Source organism: Ammospiza caudacuta, chromosome 16 (genome assembly GCF_027887145.1).
Source record: "Ammospiza caudacuta isolate bAmmCau1 chromosome 16, bAmmCau1.pri, whole genome shotgun sequence".
In the NCBI taxonomy this organism is placed as follows: Eukaryota; Metazoa; Chordata; class Aves; order Passeriformes; family Passerellidae; genus Ammospiza; species Ammospiza caudacuta.
The window spans coordinates 8221034-8235088 of NC_080608.1; the positions used below are offsets into that span (position 1 = coordinate 8221034).

The 14055-nt window shown below is 43.4% G+C and overlaps 1 protein-coding gene across 2 annotated transcripts in view; it reads left to right on the forward strand.

Annotated features, from left to right (window-relative positions):
• FNIP1 (folliculin interacting protein 1) overlaps positions 1–14055 on the forward strand; it is a 64367-nt gene that overhangs the window by 18431 nt on the left and 31881 nt on the right. Inside the window, exons 1-2 of one of the 2 annotated variants that reach the window (XM_058815216.1) lie at positions 1958–2187; positions 8753–8879. In XM_058815216.1, the coding sequence (XP_058671199.1) occupies positions 2177–2187; positions 8753–8879 (138 nt within the window). In that variant the 5' untranslated portion in view covers positions 1958–2176. Of the gene's footprint in view, positions 1–1957; positions 2188–8752; positions 8880–14055 lie in introns of those variants that run through there. The other variant, XM_058815215.1, reaches the window with a different exon arrangement.

The window sequence follows — 14055 nt, forward strand, 5'->3', positions numbered from 1 at the left end:
GGTCAGCTTTCAAAGCACTTCTTTTGATACGCATCAGGTTACCCTGAGGTAAAATGGAAACCTTAGATGTTACTCCTGTATATAAATGTTTACATAATACGAGGCACTTCTCAGCATTGCATGTCTAAGAAAAAAGGTCACTTTTGACATCAGTAACCTTTAGAGAGCGGTGCCTTTGCCACACAGGTAAAGGAAGTTACTGTGCACTGCACATTCCTTCACTAGATCAAGAAGGTAGCTAGGAGTGGTCAGATGTTACTGGTTTTGTCTCCTAAAGCTTGGCATTTTAAGCTTTAAAGGCAAGATTTGGGCTTAAGGCATGGGTCCTGTAACCAGCACGTGCCCAGTTTTGCTCATGTGAGTAATTCCATTGAATTGCCTGGCACTAGTCATATATGAAAAGCCAAGTCTGTAATGTATGTGTTTGTGGCATCAGGGCCTCAATTCTTCATTTCTAAATGAGAAACTTCCTGTAAAGCATGGTAAGAAAAGATAATGGTTTTATCTCTCTTTAGTTTTGCTGCTTTTGTGTCAAAACACTTGTCCAGCATCAAACATAAAAATATTACCATCCTATAAAACAGCAACAAAACCATTGCAGTGGTGAGAGATTGGGGATTTCTCCCTGTATTTAACCTATGAGATGTGTAGCAGAGCTTTGTGTTCTGCTTTGGAATCCATTCCAGAGGACAAGCAACATCTGTCCTCTTGGGATTGTATGGTCTTGAAACCATGAACAGGTGCACCAGTTCACCCACTCTGTGATGCAGGGGAACCATCAATAGAATTGGGTTGTGGGATGCAGTGGAACAGGAGATTCTGATGATAAATCTATTTTTGCTGCTTATGTATTTGAAATTTTGGCAAAACTTGTAGGTTTTCAGACAGTGGGGGGGGGGGAAAAATAAAGAACTATGATGCTGTAGCCTTCTGCCTTCATGTATTACTTGAGTTTTATCCAAAGATGATAAAGAATTAGTCGTATGAGTGATTAGCCCGCCTGTCACAAGACTAGATGGCTTTTAATGTATGTGCATTGCATTTTTGAACGCCCAATTCCTTCTTCACTTCCCCGTCTATCTGTCTCGTTCCTCCCCCACAGTTTAGAGATAAAGTTCGTTAAATAGCTCTTTGCTGTTTAATGTTTGTTAGACCGCGCTTTGCTGTTGTGATGTCTGGGTACCCTTCCTCGCATGACCCAACGCACAATCGGGAAACCTCGTTTACAGCCAGCCGGCTTGCTCGGGTTTTCTTTCAGCCCATTATTTTGGGTATTTAGTGTTTTTCCCCGTCTGTGGCCATCCGATTGTCTTGCACATGCCCGTTTCTCCCCGTGTAATATTAATGAGCCCTCGCTGGGCGCACAGAGCGCTCTTTGTTGGGAGCGGAGGGGGAGCGGCAGCGGGCGGGATGCGGGAGTCGCGCCGCAGAGGCGGCAGCGAGCGGGGGCGGCGGGGGCTCCTCGTTCCCCTTTCCCCGCCGAGCCCTGCCCGCAGCAGCGCTCCCAAGGCGCCGTGCAGGGCGGGCTGGCGGCCGCAGGTGGCCGCGGTGACAGCCGTGTCACATGATGGCTGGCAGCGCGGGCTCGGCCGGCCTGCGCCGGGAGCATCCCGCTGCCGCCGCTGCTGTGGGGAGTGTGCGGGCCGGGGGCGCCGCCTGCCCCGAGGCCGCCGTGCCGCGCCCCCCGCTCCTCGCCGGGCGGGCTCAGTGCCCGGGGCTCGGCCGTGACACGGAGCCGGCAGCGCGGATGGATGGATGGATGGCACTGATGGCGCTTCCCCCTGAATCCCGCTGATCTCTGCAGCAAGCCCCGGAAAAGACGGAGCAGCGGAGAAAGACGGGCGCTCCTTCCTCGAGCAGAAATCCCAGGCGGTGCAGAATTGTGGGGCAGGATTTGGGTTATGAAACTGCGGGGCAGCGCAAACGCCGGCGGGTGCAAACCCCGACACTGCTGTCCTTAAGGTGGTTTCTGTGCTCCTGTTGCTAGGATTAAGGCTTTGCGTTGCAGCATGGAGAGTCTTTTGTTTGAGTTAAATTCAGACCTCTTGATATGTCACCTGACAGTCTTGTGGTTTTGGATGAATATGGCTCATTGCTATTATTAACCTGAGTTGGCAGCCAGGCACAACAGGAGTTTATAGGGATTTTCAAAAGTGGAGCTGCTCGGGGGACAAAGATGCTTCCCAGGTATGGTCACTGCACATTTCTTGAGATAATTTTAATTAATTGAAAGCTTATTATTTTCCCTGTGATGAAAATACTTATTTTCCAGAGATGTGAATCTTCTAGAGACTTATTTTTTTACGATTCTTACTGTGATTTTATGCTAAAGGACGTGATTTTTTTTGCCTGAATTGATTCTATCTTGTAACTTTGCAAAGGGAAGCGCAGTCTGCTTGAATAATGTAGTTTTGTTCAGTGCTAGTGAATTTAACTGAAAGGAACTGTGTCTCATTTGTGTGTGGTTTTAATTAAAATGTATTTCAAGAGAGCATGAAACTCTTGTGTGTATGTGCATATATTTTGCATGCATACATGTACCTAAATCAGCTAAAACCTGAACAGGTGCTTTTTGAAATGGCATTAAGTGAAGTAGTCCCAAAAATATTTTATGAAATTATTAACAGTGATTGTAAATTCTGCAAGGTATGTGAATTGCGAAGTTATTCAGCATATTACACAGCTCTGACAAAATCTTCCCACCAATTTGTTTTCAGTATAACACCCCAGATTATGATTACTGTGTTGACTAGGCTGTACCCAACCTGTCAATGTTATGTCTTTTTGCTTGTGGAAGAGGATCTGGCTCATGTATTAGACTTTAGAGTATAAATTAGGTATCTTAATGAGAATCAAGTGACTCTCATTAGTAGGGAGAAAAAATGAAAACAAACTGAAGTCAGCTTTATATACTGATAAAGAATTGGACAGAGCCAAGTAGCTTGGCAGGCAGTTGAAGTTCAGGTCCAAGTTTGTTCTACCTGTGAAATACCTGGCTGATGTACTTTGTTCCTGGTGTACTTAGTATAAGCAGTACAAGTTTCCTGGAGCTCAAGAAATGCATCTATTCCAGGTGGGGATTGCTAAGCTGGTAAATAATGAGACTGACTTAGAGATGGAGCAGAGAGCTGACCTCCACAGTGCTGCAGTGCCTGTGGACATGTCGCCCTCTTTCAAGAGATTAAAAGCAGGGGGTTTGGATTTCTTTTTTTGTATTTTAAAGAAACATTATTTCCATGGTATAAACCCATGTCACCACTGCAAGCAGTCAAGGGTGCTTGTCCCTGAGATGATCCACCATCTGTCTATCCTTCCGTGCTCCCCAGAAGCCAGGTCCTGTGACTTGTGTGGAAGCGCAGCTGAGGTCACCGAGGCAGAGGGCAGAGTGCCCCCGGCGCTGGGCGAGCTCCTTCGCAACCCAGCCCCGAGGGCTCCCTGCTGCCCTGGCCAGGGCACCAGCGCTGCTTTTCTGGGCAGAACCAGCCAGTGCTCACCACCACAGTCACACAGCCCTGGCATGACCTCAGCTCTTGTAAAGACAAATGTCTTGCAACATTTTTTCTAAGTATAGGCCCTGTAGTTTCTCTACTGTAGGGAACTTTCTTCCTCCTTGCAGCCTTATGGTTGTGTTATGTCACCAGCACTTAAACGGAATCTCTCTCTTGAAATGCCAGCTTTGCAAATCAGCCATGCAGCCTGGATCATCCTTGTCTTGTGAATGCTGAGAAAGTTCTTTGTGTTTCAGGTGCTGTTGTTAAAGAAACAAATAACATACCTATGCCTCTAGGAGAAGATGGTCTTCCAAAGCTGCAAGCATCATTAATACACATTACAGTTCTGTTTCCATTGTTTCTAAATTAGTTGTGATCTTTCAGAATGGTCTGTGCAGCTGTTTTGTGCAATAATGATCAAATAATAAGTGAATTACTGAAATGCAGTAAGAAGGTATTAAAGTATGTAGAAGATCCTCGCCATTAATCCTGTATACTCAACTTTTGTTGTATCTTCTCAAAGCCAAAAGAAAAAAATCTGATGACAGATAATAGAAATCTGCAGAGGTGTTTGGGCAGGAGAAGGGAATTCCTGGTTGGAAAAGGCATTTCAGGGCTGAGAGGAGTATGATAGGATGGTTGGACTAGGCAAGGACCATTTTCCTTCTGGACTTGATCACATTTCCCTGTAGCAAAGTAACTGCAGGATCCTGTATACTGGGCTGTATGGGTACAGGTGAGTGGGCTGTGATGTGGATGTACATCTCCATGGAATGTGGACATAATCTGGAATCCCAGTGCACTCAGTGCAACAGTCTCATATTTGCAATGTTAGCTGTTCATGACAGATGCGGCCTCTGTCAAAGGAGGTGTAAGTACAAGTTGGCTGGGTCTAAGCACCACTACAACAAGGATAATACCTGGAGAATCATGTGCAGGTGCTGGGGATAAGCTCTGGAATCCCTGTGCCTCTGTTGTGGTGCTCACCCAGCAGCAGTGAAGGAAGATGTTTCCTCCTGCCAGAGCCTGTGAGGGGAGCATGGGACAAGGTGGGCCCGTCCGCTCTGCCGGGCTGTTCTGTCACCCTTTAAAAAGGTGCTAACATGTAAACCATGCAGAACAGATAAGCTGGCATAAACTATAAATATCATTTGCGTAGATGCATTTAAAAATAGTTCCAAGTGATTCATCACCAGGCAATTTTTATAACTATGGGTAACATGATGTAGGAAAACAATAGTTTGACTGATAGTTTCAACTTACTTTTTACATGTTTAGTCCTTTTCTGGTTTTGAGCAGCCTTACTTTTTAGAAAACTCTTTTCCAGTTCCTACTTGCTAAATATCTTGATCATTTTGCTTCAGTTGCTTTACTTTAAGATTTCTAAAGTATCTGTTTTTATTAAAAAGTAACCAGATACAATCTAAGCCACGTTAATATAAACAGTTTTAAAAGTAGTCTCAGCCAGGAGGGAAGATAATACTAAGCTAAACCTTTAATGTAATGAAGAAGTGGTGTTCATGTTCTAGGTGGGAATGAGGAGGAAGGAATGTCATGGGATTTAATTACAGGGGAAAATCCTGTATTTTAATTGTTGGAGTGGTAACTGAGGATCTCTGTGTCTGTTGTGTCCTCTATTAAAACTTGCACAGAGTGAAATAATACCACTTTACAGCCATTCAGTTCTTGCTGAGAAATGTTGATGGTGGTAATAAACTCCAGGAACACAAGAAAATTCATCCTTAGAGAGCAGTTGGAATTCTGGATTGCTATGAATCTCTCTAGTAGAGGTGTCAGGAAACATGAAATGAATTTGTAAGTGTAAGCTACAGGTGATATTCCTTGTGATTGAAGGTAAAAAAGGCACAAAAGCAGAAAGGATGAAAAAAGGGAAGAGCTGAACAACAGTAGGGCTTCAGTGCGAATATGCATTAAAATACCATTTTTCAGACCTTGGTCTCATTGTTGCTGGTTTCTAATAATTCCATCATGAATAATATGGGATTTTCCCTTTCTCTCCCAAATAATTCCTTTTCTTTTGCACTCTGTACTTGCATGAGTGTCTGTGCAGGGGCATTGGATCAGATGCCCTCCAGAAGACCCTTCCAACCTCTACCAGTCTGTCGTGGTGTGAGAGCTGGGTTTTGTTTCTAAAACATCCCATACAGCATATATATGTCAACGGGTTTCCACTCCATATAGGTATTTTTGAGCATCTCATTCTAGAGGAATCCCCGCTTGTGTAGTGGAGATCTCCACAGGAGCAGTGTCCTGCTCAGAAGGAATTTGATGGTCACCAATTTTTTGTTTGTTCCATGCCTGAGGTCACAGCACTGTGTGGCGAAGTTGCAAACACTTCTACTGGTGAAAGGTATTTGGGGTTTTTTGGTAGTGGTTCTTATGGAGTTTTTTTGCCCTGGGTTAATTTTGGGGTTTTTGTTTAGTTCTACTAAGTTTCAAGGCAAGATCAAAGAGTGGCAGATAGTTCATGCAGGAAAAAGTCCTCATTAAGAAACTGTCATTTCCAGAGCAGTGTGGGAAATGGAGACTCACCTTTCGTTATCATTGCTAGAACATTTCATTCTATGTCTCCTGGTTTTCCTGTAGGAAGCTCAAGAAAACATCAGTTAAATGTCAAAGTTAGTTTCCATTTATAAACAGAACTAATTATATTCAGAAGATCTAGGTCAGTTTTCATCTGCTGAAGAGGAGCGCTGGAGTGCTGCCCTGTTATGTTTGTTTTGAGAATGCCTCTTGCATGCAGGAATTTTATGTTTCTGGGGATAATCTATTCAGATATCAAGCTTAACGGTATTTTAAATCTGCTAACAACAAAAGCAAAGCTCTGTGTCCTGCTTCCCCCTCACTGGTGGGGGTGAGTTGGAGGTGCCAGGCTGCCTTCTGTTTACTGTCTGTCTGAATGAACTTTCCCCCAGCTCTCTGAAAGGCTCTTCTGGTTTGGGAAGTGGCCTGCTATTGCCAGGGAATGTTTTTGCAAGGCTGAAATGTGCTTAAGGATGCTATTATGTAACACAGATAGCGCTTCTTTGGAATTATCACAAATTATGATGGATAATAGCTACTAAATGCTTGTCTAGAGAAAGTTGAAATGTCATGTGAAGAAGCTGAGAAGTAAACAAGCTCTTGTTACTTTCATCAAATATGTTTCTGAATACAGCAAGAGTTTTATATTTAGCTTTCTCTCCTCTTAGTGTGTAATCTGCTCTTGGAGCTTTTTATAAGTAGACTTTCCTAAGATCTGGAACAGCTACTGCCTTCTTTGCCAGTAATTTCAAAGTCAAATATCAAAAGTACTAGGTAATGGAAGACATGCTTTTGTCTGAGTGTGAAGGAAATTCAAACGCATTGCAAGGGTGGAGCAAAAGCACCCTTCTGGCAAGCAAGTCATTGCTATTGTCACACAGCTTCTTTATAGGAACCACAGTGGCCTATATGGAGAAAATGTTTGTTTCTGGACTTCCGCTGATTCCACTTTAATATATGGAGGTTGTTCTTCCAGGAAGCCAGTTTATCCAGTGGTTCTCCTCACTTCTAGCCAAAGTCATGCTCTGAGCAGTTACCATGCCCAGCTCTAGTGCCATTTGTGCCTCTCAGTTGGTAACACCCCAGGCATGTGACAAACTAGGGGCTTTGTTTTCTTATATTTTCTGAAATGCAAGATGGGGTTAATTAGGAGAGCCTCCAGTAAGTGGAAGCTCTGAGTTTGTCACTGTGCTTGGGTTTTGGTGCAGTTTGCTCAGTTTGGTGTCTGCACTTTGTGTGGGCATTTCATGCTGTGGATAACACTTTGCTTTAGGTGCCCTAATGAGACGGTGTGTGGCTCCTTGCCCCCAAATCTAGACATGAAGTTATTTCAGCTCAAGTTGCTCAAGGTTTTCTTTCTTGTAATAAGTTGATTTGGACATTTGTTGCACACCATCTTCTCTGCAGCTTCTGTTTTTCTCTCTTGTTGCTAAATGGTGCGGATGGGCAGATTAGGAAATAGATTCCATCTCAGGAGAGTGTGTAACTGTATGTCTTGATGCTTAGTTCCACCTCATTGGGACTACACTAGTTGTAAAAATTGTGTACCTATACTGGAGCATTCTTAAAAACTTCTGATAGGTGGTGATGGCTTTGGTAATCAAATGGATTTTCTGCTGTTACAGAACTTGTTGGTCACATAAAGCATGGGTGCAGAGCAGGAAACCTTTTGGGTGTTGAGTTAGAGGAGAGGAAATTTTGCTGTTGTCTTGGAGTCTAACTTGCCAGGTTTAACTCATGTTATGGATGTCTTTTTGCTGAAATACGTGTTCAGCTTCATGCAAATTGGGAATCTGTATCCATTAATGGCTGGAAAGTTCCAGTGCCTCGTTTCTGGCTCCTTGAAGTTCATGCTAACACTGCTTGTCTAAAAGCCAAGAATGAGGAAGACAGAATTCCACTTGATCTAGGAAATGGCTTGTAAACTAGCTGAAAGATGATCCCTGGTGGTTTCATGGATACAGCAGGTATCTTGTTTCCTATCTTCCAAGAATTGACATGGTGTCAGTGAAAATGGACTCCCAAGCCAATGGACGACAATGCTTGCTGGGCTTTAAAGTGATGGCTGGCTTTTTAAATTGAAAATTTAAGATGGTAACTACAAAACACCTTTAAAGAGGAGATTGTAGAGTGGTTTCCAAGCCTGATCCCTGCAAGTTCTCCTTTTGAGAGCTCCTCTGGAGTAGTGGCACTAGGGAAGGTTCTGAGTCTTCAGGAAAGCTCCTTCCCTTGGAAACCAGTTTGGGAATAGGTGTGTTAGGATTGCTTTGTGTGGTTTGCTGACCATGCCCTTGAGTCACAGTGGCTTATGTGGAGCGAGCAAGTTGGTTCTCTGAAACCACCCTGTGATTATTCATCTTGGGGTTTTTTGTATGTTTAAACACAAAAGCTGAGTTCTATGACGTTGATTCTAGATAGCTGGGACTTGAAGAAAACATCACAAGACAGAGCACAAGATCTATTAATGCTGCACACATCATTTTGTGCAGTTGTAGAGGATTGGTGCAGTTTATGACAGCGTAATTTGGCACATGTAAGGGAAAGAAAAGAAAACAAAAGCAGTAGTTCTGGCTACAGGATCAAAGGGTTTGATGAAATGGCATTGAATTTTCTGGACTCTGTTTTAATCAAGTTGTATATACAGATAATGTAAAAAGAGCAGTGTAATAAAGAGTTGTGGTAATTGATCCTTCTGCTCTTTTGTTTTTCAATTAAAGCTGGCCTTTGCCGGAGTTTGACCCAAGTCAGATCCGACTGATCGTGTACCAGGACTGTGAGAGGAGAGGACGGAATGTCTTATTCGATTCCAGTGCTAAAAGAAAAATAGATGATGTTTCAGTCTCGGTGAGTATTTTGCTAATTTACATGTTTATAGTTGTATTTTTCAAATGGCCAAATTGATAAATTGCATACATTCTGTTTTATTCACATTGATATTTAAACCTTGGTTATATGCAGGGCTATATTTAAATGCAAATTATTCAGGCTTCAGGGGTTTCACTTTTACCAGTTTTAAATACTGTAGGGATCTCTCTATTCTGGGATTTATGTATTTTCTGCTCTTGCAGTGAGAAGGATTTCTTCCTGGGGCTGCAGCAAACAATGCTGGACTTGAAACAGGGCCTGAACTGGGATTTATTGATCTGGTTTTGTGCCATGGTGGGGTCTGCATTCTTAATCAGAAGGTCCCCCCAGCCCTGTGTCCTCTTGTGTCCTGTTTGGTTAACTTTTATCAATTGCTGTTTGTATGCTTTGCTGACAGTTTTTTCACACAAAGTTACTTGAAAACTCTGGTTTTCCTTTTGGCATGGTTTGCATGGTAATCTATTAATTGGAACTGAAATGAATGTGGTCAGATGAGGATACTTCCTTTAAGGGCTCTGGACAGAAGATTAATTTCTGGCCACAGTGCTACTGAAAGTGGTGGTATAAGGCTGGACTACTTATTTAGCTGCTTTGAACTTCATTTTCACCATTTCAATAAACATTCACAAATCATTTTAAGCTCTGCAAGCAGAAAGCATGGTGTGAATTAATTGAAATTAATGATTCCAGCTGCTTTTACCTATAGGACTTACAGAGATCCTTCTGTAAGCAGGAGTACACAAAATAACACATTACTTCCAAGCCCTGGTTTTCCTGTTGGGTATTGGAGTACAGCAAGAAGATTTTTCATCCAGCTTTCCAAACTCTTCCAGCCTGTTGCCAGCCTGATGCTCTTAACCCTGGTCTCAAAGGCTGTGTCCAATATCCAAACCTCTGGAATGTGTGTCTTACCAGGCACAAACTTCCAGGCTTCTCCATTGCTTACTCCAGTACTTTTACAGCCATGAATCAAGATCCCAATTTCCTAGTTTTTAGAGAGAATTTGTGAAATAAAGCAAGTTTCATAAAATGTTTAAAATTTTTTTATTTAAACTTGCAGAATGGTTCTGTTAGTTCCTGTTCTTCCTGATGTTCTTGCCAGGAAAACAGGTTTTTAAAAACAGGAGATCTTTAGAAGTGTTTTATTGGTATGAATTGCTGGCTGTACTTACCACTATTACTTCATTAATAAAAGTACCTTACAGTATACATCCTCTTGCCAGATTTAAATTAATTTCTTGAAAGTCTAAAACCTCTTTAAGATAGATGTGTACTTGCCAACTTCACTGTTTTGGGTTACTTCAGAAAGTTCATTGACTGAGGCATCTCAACAGCCACAGGATAAATGGCTGATAATGGAGCTGATAAGGTTCCATATTAATGTTCCCTTTTTCTTTGCTAAGGGGGAGGGAAACAGCTGTACTCACCATCTCCACACGAGACTAGTGGAGGAAAACTCTTTCCAGGGCATTTGAAATACCCAGAAGTCATTTCTAGGAACTTTATACATTTGTTTTTCATAGTATTAGGATTCTTTGAAAGTGGATATATTGAAACATTTGCTTGCCATGTGTCTGCTTTCTGCAGCATTCAGATAATGTCATGTCAGGCAAAACTTTTCTCATGAACCAAAAGTTTGCTGGTAAAAACGTGCAGGAGAGTCTTCAGCTGGGTTTGATGTGAGCTCAGTGTGGGTTTGTGCAGTGAGCAGGATGTACTGGCCATTTTCAAGGAATTGCATTGTTCTTTTCTCTGCTCTTTATCATGATTTTCATTAGCAAAGACACACCCTGCCTATACAAAGCCAGATCTTGGCTCTAAGCACATTCCAAGGCACTCTTGCCCTTTTGCAGCCAGTCATGTGTGGGCTGGGCACTCTTTGTTCTGAAAAGGGTGTCTGTTCAGCACCCCACTTTTTGTGCAAGGCTTTCTGCATCTCTTCCCCCTCACCCCCATTTTCTAATGTGACTTATACCTCTGGATCTACAAATAACACAAGGGAGACAATTGGAAGAGTGCCTGGCAGTGGCCAGAGTGTTCTGGTTCAAGTCAAAGCAGTCTAGCACAGAGAATCAAGAGGGTTTCACTTTGCTTTATGGTGCTGTGCTCTTCAGTTCCCTTTTTCTGTTGTTCATCAGACATGAAAGCAATTATAATTTAAGAGTTGTATGCCTGCAAGGTGAGATATATTTTGGTCTGGTTTATATGTATAATCCCTACATATGTTAAAAGTTGTGTGTGGTGGGCCAAGGTTGAAAGTGGCTCAGGCATTTGAATTCTGTAAGGGAGGGTGTGGTCATAAAATTTAGGGAGCATCAGAGAAAATCTTTGCAGACACACATGTTTCAAGAAATAAAACAGTAAGCTCTGGATTTTTGATCAGTGAAAATTGCTGAGTTTGTGCTCACACCAAGCTGGGCTCTCCTTAGTAAAGCATTAGTAGGTTCATCTTACCTGCGAGGGAAATGTGGCTATAACACAAATAAGGACCTTTTGTTTTCATTGGATATTAATTCAGCCTCTTCATGCCTTCAGTAAAGGTAAATATTAAATAGACAAGAGTTTGGGGAGGGTTTTGCACAGCAGGACACTGAAGGCAGTCGGGAGTTTGCAGTGGCCATTCCACTGATTGCTCAGGAGAAGTGATGATTCCCTCAGCCTTGCTAGAGTTAAACGTGCCAGGGAGGCTGAGCAGCAGCCTGGTGAGGGAGGAGGGCTGCAGGCCATTCCCCACACCGGGAATGTTGGCCCAAGGCTGTGCCAGGCACAGATCTGCCTCAGGCAGCTGTGGGCACTTTGCATGTGGGAGGCAGAGAGATCCCCTTTGTGAGTCCTATACCTTTTTTGGTGCTGAGCAGAAGTCCTTCCCCAGCTTTCCAGGGGATGGGCTATTGATCAGCTGGGCTCTGGAAGCAAAGGGGAAAAGCTGCTGTGTCCCAAGCATCAGAAAATTGAGTGTGTGAGTTCTGCCAGGGTATCCCAGAGAGAGAGTGGCTGCCCCTTGCAGCCCTGTGGCACTAGGTCATGAGCAAATGCACCAGAGCAGCCATTTGCACACTGACTGTACAGGGCAGCCTGTGCTAGGAGGAAGAGGCATTACTGATGGCTTTACTGAACAGCCTCTGTCCACACCAAGCACCCACATCCCTTGGATTTTTGGGCATCCAAGAACTTCTATGGGCAAGCTTGTGGGTTTGAGCCACTGTCTCCTCTTTAAAGTTATTTTTTTCACTCCTCATAGCAGTAAGTATCTCATTTCTAATGAGACTGTGTTACTTGATGTGCAGGTGATAAGGTTACAACCTGTGAGTGGTTTCTGCTGTTAGGTTCTGTGTTCATCTGCTGCTCTTGCTGTGACACCTCCTCTCCCGCTCTCTGCTCCCAGGTGCCATCAGCCCTGCTCTCCTCCCTGTGCCCTGGGCTGTACTGAGTGCCTGAGCCAGGAGCTGTGTGTGAACACAGGTGTGCTCCTCAGAAAACTGTGGCACCAGGCCTCCTTTGAATTTCAAATAAGCACAACAGGCATCTCCTTTTCCTGCTTAAGGTGCAGCAGCCAGGTGCCCAGGCAGTGCTGGGCTGTCAGCCTCACTCTGCCTTTCCCTGTGCTTGCTTGGCTTCCCAACCTTGACACTGCATCCATACTCAGCTCCTGCTAGGGCTGGCTTGTGTTTTACTGTGTGGTGCAGGAATTATGTCCCCATAACTGCCAGTGTGCAAAGGCCAGCTGAAGGATGAGGAGTTTGTCTCCAAGGACTGGTAATTGATTGGGATAAGGATGCCAGGAATGGTGCCAGGAGGGAGGAGTGGGGAGTGAAGTAAAGAAGAAGCTGAAAAGGGGAACCTTGGATCATGGCTTTCCTTGGAGCAGGCAAAGTGGGACAGGGATTAACTGTCTCATTTTAATGCTCATTTTCCTTTCTGTTTTGTCCAGTGGGGATTTATGACAATAGAGTGGTTAACATTGGGGATCTGGCTGGAGAGAGGTGCTGATGGGATATGTAAGAGCTGAAAGATTTCCTAAGATCAGCCTAGAGGAAGGTTTCAAGTACAGGGAGGAAGGGGGGCTGTCAAGGGACCATGAGGAAGAGAAGGGAGGAACAAAAAGGAAGGACTCAAACTGCAGTGTGCTGAGCAGAGATCTAGAGTTTGGGCATGTGGTAGGAAAGGGGGAGAGACAAGGAATCAGAGAAGGGCAGTGACTTGTTGCCAGGACCCAGAGGCAGAAGAAGGTTTTCAGAAATAGCATTTGTTTTGGTGTTCTGATGAAATGAGAGACCTGGGGTACAGAATTTGAGATGTAGAGGTGCCTTAGTGAAGTTCAATTTGGAGAATGCAAAGTTCACCTCTTCCACTAGTTGTCTTTATCTGTGAATAATTTCTCTAAAAGGTCATATGATACTTGATCTCCTTCAGTGTCAATTTCTTTTACTCTGAATGTCATATTTATCCCAAAGTAGAGAAATGGCATGCTGCTTGAAACAAGCCAGGATTAGCCACGTGTTCTGACAGACTTCAGCTCTGGATAAATGTTGAACAGCAAATTGCTTTGAGGGATTAGTAATTGGATAGTGAGCCTTTTGCTTTTAGGTGAGTTGTGTGAAATGGAGACTCTGGACTCTGTCTGAGCAGAGTGGAGCAGATGGATAAAGCTGTAAGCACAGAGATCAAGTCCCACCTTCTTAGCTCAGCTTATTCTCTCTAAACAGACATGGAAAAATACTAGTGGAGTAAGGGAGCACAGGGTTGTCTTGACTTCTTTCACTGACCTCTGAGTAATAGAGGAACTCAACAACTCTAGAAATAAAGGAAAATTGCAGAACTTGGCAGCTGCATTTTAAGAAAGATGTCTGGATTTTTACGTGAGCACTTGAAGGGGAAGAATGAGTGCCTGTTGAGTTTACTCCCATGTGTTGGGCGGATACATACATTTCATTGCACATACAGACCAACTCATATTAATACAGCAGAAGAGTTAATTTATCTGTTTTGAAAGATTTTTTATTCTGGAAAGCCTGTTTTGAAAATGAGGAACAGATCTCTTGAAGAGTAGCAACTTTGCTTGGAAATAGAGATTTCTCTATCACTGCCACCACAGTGGTATTTGAGCACCTGCTGTTGCAGAGAGGTAAAAAAGAGTAAAGCAAATGATGACATT